Source organism: Sinocyclocheilus rhinocerous, unplaced genomic scaffold, assembly GCF_001515625.1.
Source record: "Sinocyclocheilus rhinocerous isolate Xijiao unplaced genomic scaffold, SAMN03320098_v1.1 scaffold2549, whole genome shotgun sequence".
NCBI lineage: Eukaryota > Metazoa > Chordata > Actinopteri > Cypriniformes > Cyprinidae > Sinocyclocheilus > Sinocyclocheilus rhinocerous.
Genome location: NW_015644382.1, coordinates 37,801 through 58,191, shown reverse-complemented (window position 1 = coordinate 58,191; position 20,391 = coordinate 37,801). Strand labels below are relative to the sequence as shown.

The window sequence follows — 20,391 nt, the reverse complement described above, 5'->3', positions numbered from 1 at the left end:
CTTCAAACAAAGATTGTATCAATTACAACATAATGCCAGCAGGTGGAAACAAGTGACTTAAAATGAGATTCATTCAAAAAACGTTGATTCATTGAGGAATGTCTTTATGAGCAAGTCATGAAGTTATGAGCTATGAATCATTTGATTTATGAATCATTTGATCATTTGATATATATATATATATATATATATATATAAGTTTAGTATACTAAAAGTACAATTGCAGGGCATTTTATTAAGTACATAAATATGAAAATGTATTTGTAGTATACTTAGCATGTGTCAGACTTTTGGACCCGTTTTGCCTCTGTAATAGTTCCTGTTTTCCTTTCTTGGTCATGTTTCCTGTTCTTGTTTATTTGATTGATTCCGCTCACCTGTGTTTGTAATTATCCTGCGTTTATAAGTTCCTGTCTGTTCCATAGTTCTTCGTCGGGTCTACTTGTTGTGAACATCATCCTTGTGTTCTGTGTCTCCATGTTGGATTATTAAAGACTCAAATTTTTGTGAAATCTGCACGTCTCCTCGTTTCCTCGTTCCCGTGCTCCAGCGTATTGTGACAGAAGACCCGACCAACATAGTCACCTCCGTGTGTTCCCTCCGTTTTTGTTTCAATTTTTCCTCAGTGTTTTTTTGTTTCTGTTGTTTCTATGGATCCCCTCTCCCGTCCGGAATACCTCCTCCTCCTGCTGGAGCAGGGGGAGAGATCGCTCGAGGGCCACACCAGACTGTTCCTGGTGCTTGCCAACCTCTCCAGCTACCCGGACGACGCACTCTGTGCGTTCTATGACACCAGTTTAAACTCCGCGTACAGAGCGCCGTCGTCCGAGGAAGGCCCTCGAGCGAATTCCCCGCCTTTGTGGAGTGGACACCAGTTCCACTCCCAACCCAGTGCCCAGCCCACCATCTCCCCATTGCGCGGAGCGCATGCCCGAGCCCACCGCTGACGGAGAGCCGGAGAGCCGGAGCCCGCCGCGACCGACGAGCCATCGCCGCACGGAGCAACAGTGCTGAGCCGGAGCTACAAATGATGTCAGTCAAGGTGTGTGAGCCGGCAACAACGCCCGCCACAAGGGAGAAAGCCACGGACGGTGTGAGTGCAGAGAGGACCGCGGCTGAGGGTGAGCTGCGTATGGCGCGACGACTGTGCCACACTGAAGAGGAGAGGGCTCCCGATCCTAAGTTCTGGCCTGAAAGCCCAGAGGCTCACAAATGCCACCTTGGTCTGGCGTCGACCATCCTGCGCCTCGGGACTCTACTCCTCTGGCTTTGCCTTGTCCCTTCGTCCCTCCGGCTCCTTCAGGCTCCTTCATCCCTTCGGCTCCTCCTCAGTCCTCTGTCGCTCTGGCTCCACCGCGGCCTCCCGGATCCACGCCTTTGCGCCGGTCACCGACCCCATCTGTTCCGCCTAGGACCTCCGGATCCTCCCCGTTGCCCTGGCTCATCGGCTCTCCGTCTCCGCCTCGGGCTCCTCCACCACCTGCTCCGCCGCCGTTGGTCGGCCCCCTGGAGTCGGCGGCCATTCCTCCTCCTCCATGGCTTCTCCCTCCGTCGGCTCCACCGTGGGCCACCGTTATGGCTGTGGCCTGGGTCCTGCTTGGTTCCTCCTGCTTCAAGCCCCTCCTGCCTCCTCCCTGGCTCCTCTCTCCTTCGTCACCCCCATGGACTCTGTCTGCTGGCACCCTCCCGGGTGTCCGTCCTCCTCCTGAGCCTCCTCCCAAGTTCCCACCCATCCCCCCTTCTGTTGTATCTACGTTGCGAGGACGCACCTTCCGGGAGGGGGCGAAATGTCAGACTTTTGAACCCGTTTTGCCTCCGTAGTAGTTCCTGTTTTCCTTTTTTGGTCATGTTTCCTGTTCTTGTTTATTTGATTGATTCCGCTCACCTGTGGTTGTAATTATCCTGTGTTTATAAGTTCCTGTCTGTTTCTTAGTTCTTCGTCGGGTCTACTTGTTGTGAACGTCATCCTTGTGTTCTGTGTCTCCATGTTGGATTATTAAAGACTCTCATTTTTGTGAAATCTACACGTCTCCTCGTTTCCTCGTTCCCGTGCTCCAGCGTATTGTGACAGCATGAAATAAATATATTTCAAATACATTTAAGTATATTTATTTTTCACTAGAGGAAAAAGCCAAAAATGTTACATTGACTTACACAACAGTTTGGCTTGTGTCTAAAGCAGATATATTGATTAAGTAAGCAGATTTCAGTGTTACACTGAACATTTCTCTTACTCCGTCCACTACCTTGAATGAATTACTTCCCTGAGCTTGTTGCAGTGCATGCTGGGATTGCATTCTTTCCGCTGAGAACACATTATTCATGCGTCACATCTATGATGAGCTGCGGATGGGTGCCGCTTGGATTGGACAGAGAATCAATCTATACTGGCTTCTCTGGCCTTACCTTGGGATAAGCACTATAAAAACTGAAGATATCTCATCTGACACTTAAATCATATTTGTGACTTGATGTGAACCCAGTGTAAGGTGCTATGTGAATGAGCAGATGTGAGTGTGTGACGCAGCGCCGCTTACCTCCAGAAGGACATGCGGAGTGCTTTCTTTGCTGGAAACACACAGATTGAGCCGCGGGTCCCAGTAACAGTGCCAGGCCGTGCTCAGACAGCTCGTGCACCTGCAGGACACACACACACACACTCATCAGGGACGGACCTTTATTCTCCTCAGGGTTTACATATACAGGTCAGAGTGCATGAATTCATGAAATAGCCAGCTTGGACAATATTTACACACTATCATGAAATCAGCTTGTGTTACATGGCTTTTTGCTGAATAGCAGCATTCTGAATATCATTATTTACGACTTTTTTGAAAATGTTTCGCTATTTCTCAGCATAGAAACAGCTTGAACAGCTGTGCAGGTGTTCAGCTACACTGAATGGTTTTCATAGTATTTATATTATTAGGGTTTACATTTGGAATATATTTCAATATGGTATTGCTGTAGAAATGCTGTCTTATTCAGTTTTGTATTATGTTTAGGCTTTCAACAGTTTATTTTAAGTATGTAAAGGCACAAATCGGCCTGCACAAATAGGCCTTCATGTGATTTGAAAGATGTCATTGAATGTATTTTGTGTCAAAGCAATGATAAACGATCCACGGTTCAGCCACACTGATGCTGTTTTGCTCACTGAAAGAGTGACTTAAGTACTGAGAAACGGATCCTAGTCATTGTAAAAAGAGAAAGCAGTCCATGTTTCCATGTGGAGGTATAAGTGTGTTCTTACAGCAGTGCTTCTCAAACATTTGTAGATCACACCCCTGTTAAACCTTACAGAAATCAGGTGGATGACACTTTGAGAAGCTCTGCTTTAGGACTTTTTAGGTGTGTGAAAAAAAAACAGACAACTGTCTGAAGCACTGAAGACTGCTTACTGACCGACCCGCATGATTGCAGGAGCACACAGATGCAGGAACGGCCGAGTCTCTCAGTAAACTCATAAACACTGATGAGCGTCAGCGGAGCCACACAATTACCCCAGCATTCATCACACCGCTATCACAGACTGAACGAGGCGCTGTGTTTGTTTAAGATCCAGCACTGCTCTCTCTCTCTCTGTGTGTGTGTGTGTGTATGTGTGTGTGTGTGTGTGTGTGTGAGTGTGTGTCAGAGAGAGAGAGAGAGAGAGAGAGAGTGTGTGTGTGTGAGAGAGTGCAACCAGACATCATCTCAAACACCCTTATCACAAACACTCTCCTCTCACAAACAAGTCTTTCTCTCTTTCTGTTAAAAACACCTATACTTCAGTTCATGTTTTGCATAAAGAAAATCTTTGTTTTATGACTTTGTAAAGTAATATTTTTTCTTTTGATTGTGTGGTGAAATCTGACCAGAGCTTTTCATTCTCAGAGTCTCTGTTGTGTGTTGTGCTCGGGTGTTGGTGGTGGAGAATCTGGCTCGGTTTAGCGTTTGAGAGTCATATATAGATCAGTATGAAGAGTGTGCACTGGTGTGAATGATTTAAACTACTGTATGTTAACATGCGGATGATGCTGTTACAGATGTGAAGTTATACATTGCGCTGCCTCTCCTGTGGCCCTGAGCTTATTATCACCTTCACAGATGAGCAGATGTAAATGAACTGACACAGACCTGACAGGCACGCAGCACATTTACACCGCTCTTTCCATCTGAACACTGTGCTCTATGATAACAGCACGTGTGCTGTGACACCAGAAATGTGGCACAGACTTTACTATATCTTTACTACACCACAGAATACGGATTTGTGTGGAATATAAGGTTACGCTTCATAGATGTAAAGTAAGATCCACTGGTTTATGAATAATCTTGTCCAAATAAAAAGAGAAAAAAGAGATGAAGTACCTTTCATTCACTGGATTATCCAAAGCAAAATATCATCATATAGTTATATAATATAAAATGCCAGTAGATTTTGACCTTGTGTGGACATTTTTTACGTCCCCCTCAGGAAACAAGCTTATAAATCACACGTAATGAAGTGTTTTGAGAATGTAAAAGTGCCTGTAGTTGTGTGTGAGGGTAGGTTTAGGTGTAGGGTTAGAGAAAGAGGATAGAAAATACAGTTTGAACAGTATAAAAACCATTACGCCTATGGAATGAACCCATAATGATAGGAATTACCAGTGTGTGTGTGTGTGCGTGCATGTGTGAGAGTATGTGTGCTTACTCACGCAGTTTTGAAGTGGATTTGTCCAGTTCGTTCACACTCATAAATGGTGAAATTTCCAGAAACCACAGAAACACCATTAACCCTGATGGCCATGGGGACGGTGACGTGATCTAAACACAGACAAATCATTCTACACAACATATAACACACTAAACATATTCTGGGCTGAAATTTCAATAATGTCTCAGCATCTTCTAGCAAAATACTTGACAAAGATTGTACATTATGTGTTTCTGGCTGCTTTTTACCTTTGACAGCCTTAGAAACATTCAGTACATTTATACAAGAAAAACTTCAGCTGGAATTATTTAGCAAAGAGTAAGAGCAAGCTGTGTTTGTGTATGTACCTGTGCCGAAGGGGATTGTGGGATACATGTGAAGGGGCAGCAGAGGGCAGGTCTGGATCTGGGTTGTGCTGTAGTCCAGATGTACGGTGGCGTTTGTGGTGATTCCCACGCCATAATCACACTCCACCTGCAGACCCTGCAGATCCGGCACACTGCCATTGATCAGGATCCCCACGTCCTGAGAGGAGCAGACGATTAGCACATGCTACCACTGTACACACTACACACACATCACATCAAATCGTACTTATCTGACCGCCATCAATTCATGGCAGTGAATGAAGAGGTATCATGCCAATCACAAGTGCAGTATGGAGTACCTCAAGGCTCAGTACTAGAACCGTTCATTTTCACGCTTTACATGTTACCCTTGGGAGATATTATTAGGAAACATGGTGTTAGTTTTCACTGTTATGCCGATGATACTTAGTTCTATATTTCTTTGTGGCCCGACGAAATATACCAATTTGCAAAACTAACGGAATGCATAGTCGATATAAAAAACTGGATGATGAGTAATTTCTTACTGCTAAATTCTGAAAAAACAGGTGTTAATTATAGGACCTAAAAACTCTGCATGTAATAACCTAGAACACTGTCTAACACTTGATGGCTGCTCTGTCAATTCTTCGTCATCAGTTAGGAACCTAGGTGTGCTATTTGATAGCAATCTTTCCTTTGAAAGTCACGTTTCTAGCATTTGTAAAACCGCATTTTTCCATCTCAAAAATATATCTAAATTACGACCTATGCTCTCAATGTCAAATGCAGAAATGTTAATTCATGCGTTCATGACCTCAAAGTTAGATTATTGTAATGCTTTATTAGGTGGTTGTTCTGCACGCTTAATAAACATTTTAGTGAACACCAGGTACAAACACACACTGCCTCTGCATCAGCATCAACCACACAAAACACACAGTCACAGCTCACCCCAAAACCACAAGACAGGAAGAGGAAATCTGTGTGCTTAACTGTCTTGAAAATAATGTCATATAGCAAAACATTCTAAAATATAGCAAAAATAATTCTAAACAAAAAAGCTTCATTTTGTTTATGCAAATATAATGGCTTGTTGTTCTTTGGATTTTAGGGTGAAAAATGACCCAGACAGTTTTTCTTGACATTCACCAGTAACTGCAAGGCAGCAGACTCTGGGTGTTTCTGAGCGTCTCTGAGAGTAACAGGACTCCTCTCTCTTCACACACTCATCTCTGCTATCACACGCCACATTGAGCTCTATTGTTGTCAGGATGGCAGACTTCCTGACAGTGCTGCCTGTTTCCTGTTTCCTGTTTGGGCTGAAGAGTCATTTCCTCTGGCAGTGAGAGATCCATCCAGGAAAGAAGTTCACCTAATCACCTCAAATATCCTTAACATAAGATCTTTCACATGTAAGAGCAACACTTACAACGAACAGCCTGCAATTTGTGCTTCATATAGTCTTAAAATCTTCATCTCAGAATCTGATGTACTGTAGGAGCTACAGATGAAGTGAAGGATCAGTGCAGTGTTCTGCTGAGATGCTTTCACACACTCTGGACTGGTTGTCTGTGAGTTTACTAAGAATAGGCTGCATCTCGTTTAATAGTGTCATTTATTTGAACACATTGTCTCTGTTGTTTCGCTTGCAATGAATTATGTAAATCAGTTTACTGCACAAACACGCTCATAAAGTGAGTGCTGACCGCAGTGAGCGTTTCACAGGCCGGATCTGAGCGTGAGGATACCGCGATACTGACCGATCAATGGATCAGAAACACATCAACACCAAATCCTAGCAATTGTATTACCTATTCATCATGCGTAAAATAAGCTTTCAAATGAAAAAATTGTGTTGACAGAAAGACAGTAGTTTCTCATAAATAAAGGCAAAGGTAACGCACATGTTTTATAAGAGCTTACGGGAAGATTGCTGTATGTGTATTTAAATTAAAAGTTGTTATAAGATTGATCATGTTCTGTATTTGTTGTTATTGATAAACAACTACAGTAGTCTGATCATCTGCAGTTTCCCTATTAAACATTAAAAAATAGTCAAATATATTGTTAATTGTCTGTAATTATTCAGTTTATTCCTAAAATTTGACAATAAATTTGACCTCTATGGTATTTATGTCATAAATATATGATATTAAACAAACATTATTTACTCAGTACTTGCTTCATGCTGATTCTACATTAATGCAAGGATTCAATTTGTAAATAAATTTGTGATTTCAAAAAGTTTGTGCTGCTGTAGTTCAATGTGTGTGTGTGTGTGTGTGTGTGTGTTGTACCCTCATGTGAGCGGAGCGGCTGATCTCTGAGGGTGTGATGGTCATGGAGGGACACTGCTGGACTCCGTCCCCTGTGCTGATCCACGAGCGGCCCAGAGTCCCGCTGGAGCAGTTCTTCTGGACCGAGCACCTGTGGAACAACACACACATCAAACACAGACTCACACACAAACACACATTCTCGACCCTGCGCTGCACACTTCACCACTCAAGACAGAAAGCACTAAACTATCCAATCATGTTCATGTGAACATAGAAGAAACACAGGCTCAGGCTTCTGTTAGTTTAGCTTTGGTGAACTCTGATCAGTGTATACACAAGATTTCACAAATTTTGCAATTATTATTTTCATATATCGTATTGTTCATTAATAAAAAATACATCATATTCTGTTTGTTGCATGTTAAAAGCAATACAAGCAGTATTCTGTATGTTAACAAAAATGAGTAAAAATAGGCATATGAAATTATTCTAAAATATTTTAGAAGCTTTTTCAGTCAAAGATTTCATACTCCGTCTGTAATTATAATCCATAAATCATAAACAGCAGTAAAGGTGTCATGGTTTCGATATCCACAGAATGAACCGCTCACCATGGTGCAGTCTAAGACATTTTGGATGAAATCATCATATAAATGATGTAAGGAACAGCACTATTGACACCTTTTGCTCCTAAAGACCCACTGATCACGCATTTAAAACAGCATTAACTGAGCTTCTCGCCTTTCATAATGGGGACTGTTAGGTCTGTCTACTGTACTTTACTCCAGAGTCCAGACAGACCCTCAGCCGGAGAAAACAGAGAGTCAGAGATGACAGTAAGATACAAGAGCAGCTTAAAGAGACCGCAATGACATTAGAGAAACATCCAGATTCACCAGTCTGAACAGTTCTTTTGGTTTTTGTTGAATGGATGTGAAATCCTTCAACTGTAATCCAATCGTCCAATTAGTTAGGCTGACTAATCAAATACAAATTACAACAGACACTTTTATTTAATAAAATGCATTTACAATAAAATAGAGTATTGGCCTCATCATGTATGCAGACTCTCTCTCGCACAGACGGGATGAAAAGTCTCTCAGTGCAGTTTGAAAGAGCCACTATCCTGAGAGCAATTAGCACATATAGATGTGAGAACTGAGTGAAGCAGAGAACGTCTGAGCCTTTCACTCAGTGACTTTTGATTTCAATTCCAGACATTCAGGAAAACCCTTGAATAAAGATAAACTCCACAGGAAATCCAGCCCAAAACATCTCGAGCTCTGAAACATGCAGCTTGACAAATTCCACACGGGCCATTAAAGGGCCGCTTCTCCAAAAACCTTTGACTTTCTTTCTGCCCTCAAACATGAAAACTGTTTTCCACACAGTGAAAGTGAATGGAGATGGATGCTTGAGATCTCAACAATGATGAAAGAGTACCATATGAGTACCATATATTCTGCTAATTAAGACATGATCCTGGAAAATCATTGCTTTGTTTGTCTGTGTGCAGCGTGAGTGACGAGAGCGAGTGCTTTACCTTCTCTCCAGTGTGCACCAGCCGCAGTGGGCATCGCCGGCGCTCACACACTCGCTGCAGGAGCTGTACTGTCCACACGCAGACACCTGAACAGCTACAAAGACAAACCAGAAAATATGACAGATGCTCTCAATCCAATTTTATAACATTTTTGCTTCTGCAAAAAGGCTTGGTTTTCTTAAAATAGCACTGATTTGCTTACATTTATTAGTTTAACACATGCTTCAGTATAAACTCTCTGAAGGGTGGTCACATTTCGGATTGTGTGTGTCTGTACTTCCAAGCTTTAGCATAATGGCTGCTCACCAACTGTGCGGGCTTGGCAGGCTGTGTATCCTGTCAGTGCTAGCAGGGGGTAACGGGCTCAGTGTTAGGGTTTCCTGCCCACCGCAGGAGCTGAGCACACACACACACACACACACGCTCGTGAGCATCAGACTAACACACAGTCATATGCTGAGTTTCACAGCTCCATCAGTGAGTATGATTATTCACACAGTGCTCTCACATGCCAAACTCACTCGCGGCTGAACGTGATAAACAGAGCGTCTGATCACACGGCTTAAAATACCCTTAGAATGTAATGAACTGATGGATCACAGTTTCTGAGTGATATTATTTATGTTTGCATTCAGTTCTCGCAGGTTGCAGTACTCACGTGGTGTGTGGTCATCAGGTACAGGTAGTTGTGGTCGCTGGGGTCGAAGGTCATGATGTGGTGAACGGGTTCATTAGAGGCGAGTTTTAGTGACCACTGATTAGCCATGGACAGGTTAGCCAGCAGAGACAGCTGTAGAGAAACACATGATTCAACACATGCAATTACACACCACATGACTCTCCACTTCCAACGGGCCGCATCTTTCTCTTGGACTGACAGACACATTACAACAGTACACTAAGTGAACTAAAAAGTTTTATTTCCATGATGATGATGACTGGACAGCATGAAGTCATGTGACCGTCACATGTGCTTCTGCTGCTGTGTAAGGTTTATCACGACTGTATCTCAAAGTGCTGTTTCTATCTCAGAGCGATCTGTTCTTCCTCACTGCCTCTCCATGACACCTAGCTTTAAATGAGGAGGCAGCAGATGAGAGGAAGAGTGTGATAATAACATGGTATCATAATTCACCATAATTAGCATCTTCTGAATGTTGAGAAAAGAGCAGGAGAACAGTCGGTGGGTGTGAAACATTTCTCATCATCGCCAAAATCAACTTTCGGAGACAAAGTGCTAATTGCAAATGTAGACAAGTTTCATCAGTTCAGACACACACACACACACACACACACACACACACACACACACTGCATTCACCTCGACTGCTCTCAACAACTGTCTGTCTGGATGGATGAAACAATGGACAGAGTTTGAGTATGTTTTTAGCTCAAAGCGCAACAGCATCCAGCACAGGTGCTGAAATGGGCTTTTAGGCATTTTAAAAATCAACACCTGGCCTTTGAGACAAAATCTACATATTACAGTTTTTTTCTAAATTGGTAAAGCTACAGCAGGAGTCTGCGTCTGTCGTGCCTCCCCTCAGCCCATTGAGTTTGAACAGACCCCCTCAAGCCTGCGCTGGGTTTAGTGGGGGGTAACTGAGAATGAATGGGGGAAAGTCACGTGACAGGATGCAATGCCTCCATCGCAATATTATTGGATATGACTGGTTATGATCGGCTGTGATTGGTTCATGTGATAAAACCTCTTTTGTGTTCATGCGCATTCGTGAATCCGTCTGAAAGACTCATTTAAAAAAGTAAGTAAACAACTCACACACTTAGATATAACCACTCTGTCTCGTCAAAATAAGACTTGACCTGAAAACATGATCTGTGGGAGTTGTAGTGAGTAATCAGCTTGCTGAAATTTAAGGTAAATCTCCGTGTCTGTGACCAATATTTACAGAGCTTTGATAACTGATGATCCCAAACATTCAAAAATAGTTAGAAGTTAACTATCAAGAAGAACAGATGAACATAAATTCACAAATAAAATATTAAAATATTGTTTAAATTGTTACTGTTATTTTGAAATAAAAGTAAAATGTTTAAAAACACTAACCGAGATTCATACTTGGCTTTAATTAACTGACTGGAACATGAATTTACGTTTGATTGAAAAAAAAACAACAACTTTGCCTCCTCATTTCAGAAGACCAATTTAACCAGAATAATGTCGATGTAGCCTAACACACTGTGTATGTGTGTGTGTGTGTCCTAACTAAAAGGCCAGTGGAAGTTAAAACAAAGCTTACTTTATTCTGTACAGTGCAGCTGCCGCAAGCATGAATGTAAGTGCTAGTACTGTATATATGAACAGATAAACAGACAGACAGACAGAAAGAAGGACAGACGGATAAGCAGAGGTTGAGCTCTAATTGAATTAGACTCTACTAACACAGATCCCTAAATAAGCTTATCTCACCGTCCCAAATACACACACACACACACACACAAAAGGGTTAATTTAAAGGAAAATGGAAATACTACTGTTTGCATTCATAAACTCCCTCTAAATTTCACTCAGACTGTTTACTGAAACAAAACAGAAATCATCATTAGCATTCACACATCAGCAGCTCTTCACTGAACATCTGAAGCACACCAGTATGTGGCAGTCAGCCAATCACAATGCTGCTCATTTACATAGAGAAATCTTAAAGGTACAACTGGAACCTGATCATGAAAGCAAAAAACCCTGACTCACATCTTAAGTGGACTTCACAGAAAAAAAAAAGAATGAAATGCTGGAATATGAATAAAATGTAGAATATGAGCACTTTAAACATTCATGTAAGCAGTACTTAAACACAAACCACAGTCAGGGACGTACATACCCACATTATCACTGTGTTCACGAGCTCAGAAGCTGCAGAGCGCTGTCTGAGAGATTACAGTGTGTCTGTGACGGGAGAGTGCAGCTTTGTTCAGTGTTCAACAGACCGCTGGCTTCGGTCATAACCACACCTCAGAAATACAGTAAATAAACATGTAAAACTACCAGAACGCACCATGATATTACTGTACCTTGACATTACATGGTGTAACAATAGTGTAACAATAACAATATATCATTAACAATACAATATAAAACTATAAACTGTATGAACACAGTTTATACCAGCATAAATAACATGTTATTACTGCCTGAGACCATCAGTACAGCTCTAGAGACACTTTAGTAGTGCTGTGTAGATTTGATTTAGGTGTGCTAGTTTACACTCTCTCAAACACACACACACACAGCAGACGTCGTCCCTGTGTTTTGGCAGGGAAACAAAAAGCCTTTTCTGAGCTCTTCACACGAGACCCCCGCAGCCAGATACATCTTATCTGTGTGAATGAAACACTCTCAAAGAGCTGGATCTGAGCGACTGACACACCTTCCTGGAATCTGGCCCTAATCACAGCTCCTTTGTTCAGACGGTTGAGGCTGGCAGATGTTTTTTAAGGCCGTGTGCACATGAATAATCTTTAGCCAGTGTGAGTAACTGTGTGGCTCATGTTTCTCCTACAGTGTGAGGAGCAAACGTCCCTACAACTGAATTCAGCAGCCATGAACACACTAAATAATGCTTTAATGACAATAAAAAGCAGAAAGGTAAAGGACAGTGGTAGAGGATTCATTTTTGATTAGTAATATGCATTGCTAAGAACTTCATTTGGACAACTTTAAAGGCGATTTTCTCAATATTTTTTTGCACCCTCAGATTCCAGATTTTCAAATAGTTGTATCTCAGTCAACCAGCATAAATAACATGTTATTACTGCCTGAGACCATCAGTACAGCTCTAGAGACACTTTAGTAGTGCTGTGTAGATTTGATTTAGGTGTGCTAGTTTACACTCTCTCAAACACACACACACACAGCAGACGTCGTCCCTGTGTTTTGGCAGGGAAACAAAAAGCCTTTTCTGAGCTCTTCACACGAGACCCCCGCAGCCAGATACATCTTATCTGTGTGAATGAAACACTCTCAAAGAGCTGGATCTGAGCGACTGACACACCTTCCTGGAATCTGGCCCTAATCACAGCTCCTTTGTTCAGACGGTTGAGGCTGGCAGATGTTTTTTAAGGCCGTGTGCACATGAATAATCTTTAGCCAGTGTGAGTAACTGTGTGGCTCATGTTTCTCCTACAGTGTGAGGAGCAAACGTCCCTACAACTGAATTCAGCAGCCATGAACACACTAAATAATGCTTTAATGACAATAAAAAGCAGAAAGGTAAAGGACAGTGGTAGAGGATTCATTTTTGATTAGTAATATGCATTGCTAAGAACTTCATTTGGACAACTTTAAAGGCGATTTTCTCAATATTTTTTTGCACCCTCAGATTCCAGATTTTCAAATAGTTGTATCTCAGTCAAATATTGTCCTATCCTAATAATGTATAAATCCCAATTTCGAAAAATTGACCCTTATGACTGGTTTTGTGCTCCAGGGTCACATATACTATGGAACTGAATAACTACTGTATAGCATAGTATTTACAAGTTTACATGTCCAGAAACCCATAGTGGAGCCACAGCTGATTTACTACAGGAACTACACAGTAAATCTTTCCACATCGTGACGTAGACATGTGGGGCGTGTTAGAACGAGCCGTTTTAGGCTTTTATAAAGAATATCTCTTTGGGTTTGAGACTTTAGTCTTTGCAACTTTACAGATCTTATCTATTCACGAACAGCTTGTAACACTCCAAAGAGAAAGGAAAACTTGAAATCGCATCATATGACCCCTTTAAGGACTTTCAGAGTAAAGAGCTAAAGTTGTGGTGTTGAATTTTAAAGGATTAACACTATGTAAACTATGCTGGTGTAAACAGCACTCTCTCTGGCCGGTGTAAAAACGGAGAGTAAACCTTATTAGACACTGAAATATTTTTCACAGACGCCATTTTCTTTGCTCGCGATGCGGAGCGTATAAGGATGGAAAACAGCTAAATAAAGTGTTTTGTCTTACTAACAAAATGTGTTTTGTAATATCATATCGTTTTATAACGATATTTATGTGCTGTGTGCACCTAAACTTTTCTCAAAGACATTTCCTTTCACTCGCGATGTGGATTTTATAACATAATATTGATTTATAGTGATATTTATGTGGTGTACACTCCTAAACCTTTTTCTCAGAGTGATATTTCCTTTCACACGCGATGCGGAGCAGACAGGGAAGTTGGTTTTAACAAGAAAAACACCGAAAGTATAGTTCACCCAAAAAATAAAATTAGCCCATGATTAAACTCCTCTAGCTTGCGCTAACTGTCATGTGCGCAAGCCGTTCCGGGCGGATGACGTAGGACTTTGGCGTAGCATTAGCTCCAGTGAGAATATGCTAGTCTCGCAAGAACCAACGTTTGTTTACAGGAGCAAAGGAAGCAAATTTACCTTACTTTGGCAAAGTCTCCAGTCTCCTCTTGGCTGAAAATCTGAAATCTTGAAATCCTCCGACATTTCTCTTTACAAATCCTTGTTTTGTACTTCTAATTCATGAATCGTTTTGTTTTGCTCTCTCCTCTGCTCTTCCGCGTTCGTCACTTCTCTCTGGCGCATGCGCTTCGCCGACATCCTACGTCATACGCCCGGAAGGGCTTCCACGTACAACGTTTAGCGCAAGATAGAGAATTTTTTTATTATGGATGGATGCACTTTATTGCACTTCTTTTGGACTGCTGAACAGAAACACCCGGCCACTGCAATGATAGAGCTTTGAAGGGCCAGGACATTTTTAATATAACTCTGATTGGATTCGTCTGAAAGAAGAAAGTCATATACACCTAGGACGCCTTGAGGGCGAGTAAATCATGGGGTAGTTTTAATTTTTGGGTGAACTAACCCTTTAAGTCATCATTTACTCACCCTTGTGTTGTTCTAATGATGTATGTCCTTTTTTCATTTTCGGACCTGCTTGTCCTTATAATGTCAGTATATGCCAATCAATATCAAGCTTTTAAAAAAGATGCAAAAGTATCAGAGTGGTCCCATGTATTTCTTATGTAGATTATTCAAAATATAACTTTTTGTATTCCTCAGAAGACAGAAGGTCATACAAGTTTGGGACCACATGAGGATAAATAAATGATGACAGAGTTTTCAGTTTTGGGTGAACTATTCTTGTATTGCAATTCATACTTGTCTCTGTCATTTCCCCTGATAATAGTTTTGATAAATGGATGTGAAATTATCCTGTTTTGTTTTTTTTGTATTTTTATTAATTAATTAATTTATTATTATTACTTTTTAATTTTTTTTTTTTTTTAATTTTACAGGGGCAGTTTGCAAATAGGAGTGGATATCTTGCTTGGCTGAAAACTGCAGAGAAATGCATCTCGTCGTGCTGAAAAAAAGAATGAGACTATTCTCTCCAAGGAGGTCCAAACACCAGCACAGACTTTGATTAGTGAGCATCAACATGCATTCAGCGTTTATGGTAATGAATGGAATGCTGTTGTTTAACCTGATAAATGTCAGCATTATAAACCTTATGACATTAAGAGTACATATGGACCAAATAAGAATATGTTTTTTGTGTCTTTGCACAGATTTGCTTTGACATTATGATGTTTAATTGTTGTAAGAACATGTTCTTTACATTGACATTTTGAATTTCATGAATTTCATGTTTTTTTGTGTGTTTTTTTTTAGTTTTGTATTGAAAACATTGAAAGTGAAGACATTTTGGTGCAGGGAAAAAGATTTACAACGTTTCGATAAAATAAATAAATGTAAACGTGTATTGTTTTGTGGGTTTATTTTTTTTATATTTTCACCTGAACACTGGTGCAGTGTTGACCAGTTAATCCATGAGTGTTAACTTTGAACACCAACTTTGGTGTTCTCATCATCCATTCTTGTGTTAATATTTTACACTTTAAGAGTTTGTTAGTTAACACTGTCAGAGTGTTAATAATGTTAATTTAACAGTTTACCAGTGGTTCCCATGTACTCTGGGTAAGTGTTAATTTTAACTCTGAGGGAGTTAAATTCACTCTTTTAAATTTGCTGTGTACCTGGACCTACAGCGCTGAACAACACACCTGAAGAGAACACAGCTCCTCGACACAAAACCTGAGCGCTTCGTGTAAACAGACGCTGAGAGGACACTAGTTCCTGCAGTGGGAAAGAGGCTCATGATAACAGAGCTCATCTCATACGGCTGGAAGCCCTTTACAACCAACCCTCTGTGTGCAGAAGCACAACAAACACACACACACACAAAAGAAGACAGACAGCAGCAGGACATGTGGCCTGGACCACCAGGAATGCTTTACACAGGTTTGTGTACAGGGCAAACACCCTTAAGAGCATATGATCAAATATTTGAAGCGGTGTGTTTCTATGTGCTGTAACATGGGTGCTGTGTGTGTTCACAGCACTTCATCTCGTCACGGCACTGCACTTATGAAATACACACGCTGTCATCTTTAAGAGACTTCATATGGTACATATACATTCTGGTTTGGTATATATTAGGGATGCGTCAGTATGGTAGACTAGTTGACTAATCATCCACCAACCAAGCAGTTATTTGGCAAGTTTATTAAGTTTTTATTCAGGTATTTGTGTTAGCTTTAATATCTGTTCACGGTGAGTGTATATTAGCACCGTCTGTTGTGTGCTTTTAGGATCTCATACAGCATTTGGACTTGGAAAGGGTGATGTGTGATGCCAGACTTAAAGTTCCCAATGAAATCAAAATGGAAAACATTTTTTTCTTGTGAATGAATTATCCATATATTTTTTTTAATTAATGTGTCTTTATAATCTTTAATCAAAACATTAACTTCTCCTCGTGCAACAACATCTTTATATGACAATAATCCACAATGACTCGACAATAATTCCTCCAGCAGCCTGTCACTCACACGAGATCACAGCAGTTAGCAAACCACAACCATCCAATCCAATCCCAATGAACAAAATCAAGCCATTTCACTCAGATATCCATCACAACAGTTATTGCAACTTCTGTTTCATGTCCACTTTACCAAGCAGATCAAACCATCACTGACTTCAACAACAGATTTCAGACCGTTCCTGACAGCCTCTCAATCACAGGCTGCAATCACTCTTACTATTGTTAATCCGCAGGTCTCTGTCTATGACAGGTATTTATTGTGGTTGAACAGAGACTTTCCATCAGCTGGTGATGTTCCTGTACAGCTGAGGGTGTTTATTGTTTTAAATTGAGTACACTTGTACAGCACTTTGGTAAACACTTGTTGTTTTTAAAGTGCTTTATAAACAAACTATGACTTGACTTTTGACTTTGAAATCACTGTCTAGTGTTCACAGGATCCACCTGATTGTGTAGCTTCACACATTTCTGGTGTTTGGTATACCACTGATTATACATGTGCACCTCACCTTTCGCAGTCGGCCCCTGCTGGTCCCCAGGAACATGACGGTGCGGTTGTGGACGTTGTCCACGGCAATAGAGCTGAGGCCCGGGGCCTCGTAGATGGGTCGGGCCCTCAGGGGCCTCCTCAGGGCCAGCGGGTGCTGCAGGTGAGCGGCCCCACAGTTCAGCTGCTCCTCCTGAAGCTGGAACACAGAATGCACGGAAGTGAGTGACATTAACTCTGATATTCTCATGTCTATGGCTCTTTATGATGTTTGTACCCGTTCATTGCGTAAGTGGCTTAGACAGTAACAGCGCCGCCTGTAGCGCAGACGCACAGGACGGGTCTGATTACTGAGGGTCAGGGGTTACTCAGATCCATAACCCTAAAAACGAACAACAGCAGTGCCTGCCGTATCTAACACCACTAATAAGCAATTAGCCTGAGAATGATCAGAACCGATGAAGAATGCAGCTGTCTTTAACCTCTAACACGCTGATGAATCTATTGTTGAATCCGACGGGTTCGTCATTAAAGCACGTGTGTTTTCCCGCGCGCAGAGCGAGAGGTTCATGGCAGGGTGACGGGAGAGAGAGAATTCAGCGGAGGAGTTTTCTCACGAGTTTCTCCCCCTGAGCGCTGTGACCTCCTGCGCTCCTGCAGACTGCAATCTATCAGACACACTGAGCAGAGCAGTGTTACGCTGCTCATAACCCAAACCCAGTCGTGCTGTGATGTCGTTAGACTCGAGCACGAGCAATGAAAGCAGGGCTCGAGGAGGCCTGAGTGTGGCCTTATGGGAAAGGCTCAGTTACGTAAAAAGAGCTACATTAGAACAAAGACAACAGCACAAAAGCGACACTAAATAAACACCAGACGTGCATGTGCTTCTTATAAAACTTCATGTTCACATAATAAAAACGGCATGTTTTCAGAAACGAGCTGCTCCAGAATCTGCTTCACGGCCGTTTGCTGCAAATGATAAAGGTTTTTCATATTACATGGAATTCACCTCAGATGTGCATGTACGGTATGATCGGCCATACATTTAAAAAAAAGCTGGATTATGTTGATCTTAACCGCAGTCTTGAGTTCACAGTATATCATGAGGCTGTAATCTCTCCTCCACCTCCAGCACGCGGAAGGCACACACGGCCGCCCGGCCGCCCGCCTGGGCGAACACCCCGAACAGATGGGGCTCCGCGCCCGCCGCGCCGCCGCTGCTGATGTCCGCGGGGTAGATGGAGAGCAGGCGGCTGTAGATGTTCCCGCTGGAGCCGCACTGGAGGCCCATCTGGATGTAGGACTCGGTGAGCTTGCGGCTCTCCGCGGACCTGCGCGGCGCGTCCGTGTCCAGACAGATGCGCGCCAGGATGCTGTTGGGCTGGCTCTCCTTCACACCCGCGTTCGCGTCGTTGTTGATGGCGATGTACGAGTAGCTCTTGTGCACGAAGGCGCGCACGAAGCTGAGCTTGTTCTTCTGCTTGACCTCCTGCTTGATCTTGAACACGTTGTCCTCGGAGGGGTTTATGTCGTAGGTGAAGAGCCGGCCGATGTCCGCGATGTCCAGCGAGCGGATGGCGATCTCGGGCGTGTTCTCGAAGCGCAGGTCCTCTTTGCTGTGGTTCTTGGGGAAATACTCGCTCCCCATGCCCGTGTAGGTCGCTGCCACCAGCAGCCGCGCCGCGCCGCCGTGACTCCGGAAGACGAGCCCCACGGTGCTCGCGTTCTCGTGGTTGGCCGCGATGTTGAGCATGCTCGGGAACACGGTGGCGCCGTCCTGCGGGAACCTGACGGCCAGCCGCGACGCGTCGTCCATGGCGCGCAGCTCGCAGAAGCCCTGGAACACCGATCCGCAGGCCAGCAGCACGCCCTGCGCGCGGTCCAGCGTCAGCAGCTTGTTGTGGTTGTCGGTGAGCGTCTTCTGGTGCTCGCACGTCGCCTGCGGCAGCTGCGGCGCGTGGCACAGCGGGTTGTCCAGCACCGGTCCCGTGCGCGTCTCCACCTCCCTGGCGAGCGTGGCGTTCAGCTGGTACAGGCTGTTGACCGCGGCCAGGTAAACGCGACGCGACACCGCGTCCACCAAGAAGTTATTGGTGCGGCTGGGAGACGCGAACGCCTGTTGGATCTGGAGCGCGCCGGCCGTGCGCGCTTGGAGAGCCGTCAGAAACACGGCGAGAGCCGCCGCTAAGAGCCGCAGAGAGCGTCTGTCCGCTGGAGAAGGAGGCATTTTTCCTTCTGGCTGGCTTCCGCGGGTTCTGGACGGAGAGGCGCATTGAGCCAGCGGAAAAGAGCGCAGCTCTCCGGGAGGAAAGACCGTTTCCTGCCGAATGACGTGACGACGAGCCTCCGCTTCCTTATAGAGACCCGCTGCCTCGCCGTGTAACGTGTGCTAATCCGCCGAGAAAACTACTTTACTGTACTTTACTGCTACTTTAGAGAATTCACCGCGACACGCCCGCGGTCATCAGAACTTAAGCCCGTTTGAAAAGTCCTTCTTGTGAAGTGAGTTTGGATGGGGCGGTGACGCTCTCGCGAAGCGGGATGAGAGAATGTTTCTGGGCTCCAGAAAGGCTTTTGCTCACTACATTATTGATTCTAAAAAGCGGTGAAACAGCATGACACATGTTAAAACAGGCTACTAAACTGATTATCATATATTTATGATGAGGTACTTTAAAGAATACTCTTACTGGTTGCCGCACTCGTTAGAACAGCATACAATTATAATGTTTATCAGCACCAACAAAAAAGATGTAACTCAATAACAAGAAATCATCCACTAGAAAACTGCATTATATTTGTTTGGGGTGTCAAGGATTTGGGCTTCACACGGTTTCACACTCTGTCTGTTTCATTGTGCTCTTCAATAATGGATAATAATCAACCTTCCGAAAAGTGCATATAGTTGATGTTAAAACGGTGATTTCAATTATGTTCAGGGGCGGTTCTAGACCACAGTAACTGGGGGGGCCAGACAGGGGCCACTTGTGCTTTTAGGGGGCACAATTTTAAAATTCATCTTAAACTACTTTAAGTAGCCTATTATTCATTCAGTCATTTTTCACCATGTCATGTATCGCTGCAATCTAGATGTAATCTATAACAATTGCAACTAAAATGAATGTTTCATCATGTTTCATTTATTTGACAAATAATTTTGTATTGTAGTGTCAGAGGCATCATTTTTGAGGTGGCACGAATAAAGGG

The 20,391-nt window shown here is 43.0% G+C and overlaps 1 protein-coding gene across 1 annotated transcript in view; it reads right to left on the bottom strand.

The window, feature by feature from the left end:
* The window catches only part of LOC107758315 (plexin-D1), a 70,583-nt gene extending 50,960 nt beyond the window's left edge, over positions 1-19,623 (bottom strand). Inside the window, 10 exon segments of the mRNA XM_016576032.1 lie at positions 2,538-2,637; positions 4,683-4,791; positions 5,029-5,206; positions 7,308-7,437; positions 8,833-8,925; positions 9,221-9,228; positions 9,491-9,622; positions 17,207-17,501; positions 17,590-17,598; positions 18,294-19,623. Coding sequence (XP_016431518.1) covers positions 2,538-2,637; positions 4,683-4,791; positions 5,029-5,206; positions 7,308-7,437; positions 8,833-8,925; positions 9,221-9,228; positions 9,491-9,622; positions 17,207-17,501; positions 17,590-17,598; positions 18,294-19,411 — 2,172 coding nt within the window. The 5' untranslated portion in view covers positions 19,412-19,623.
* Positions 19,624-20,391: the final 768 nt, after the last annotated feature.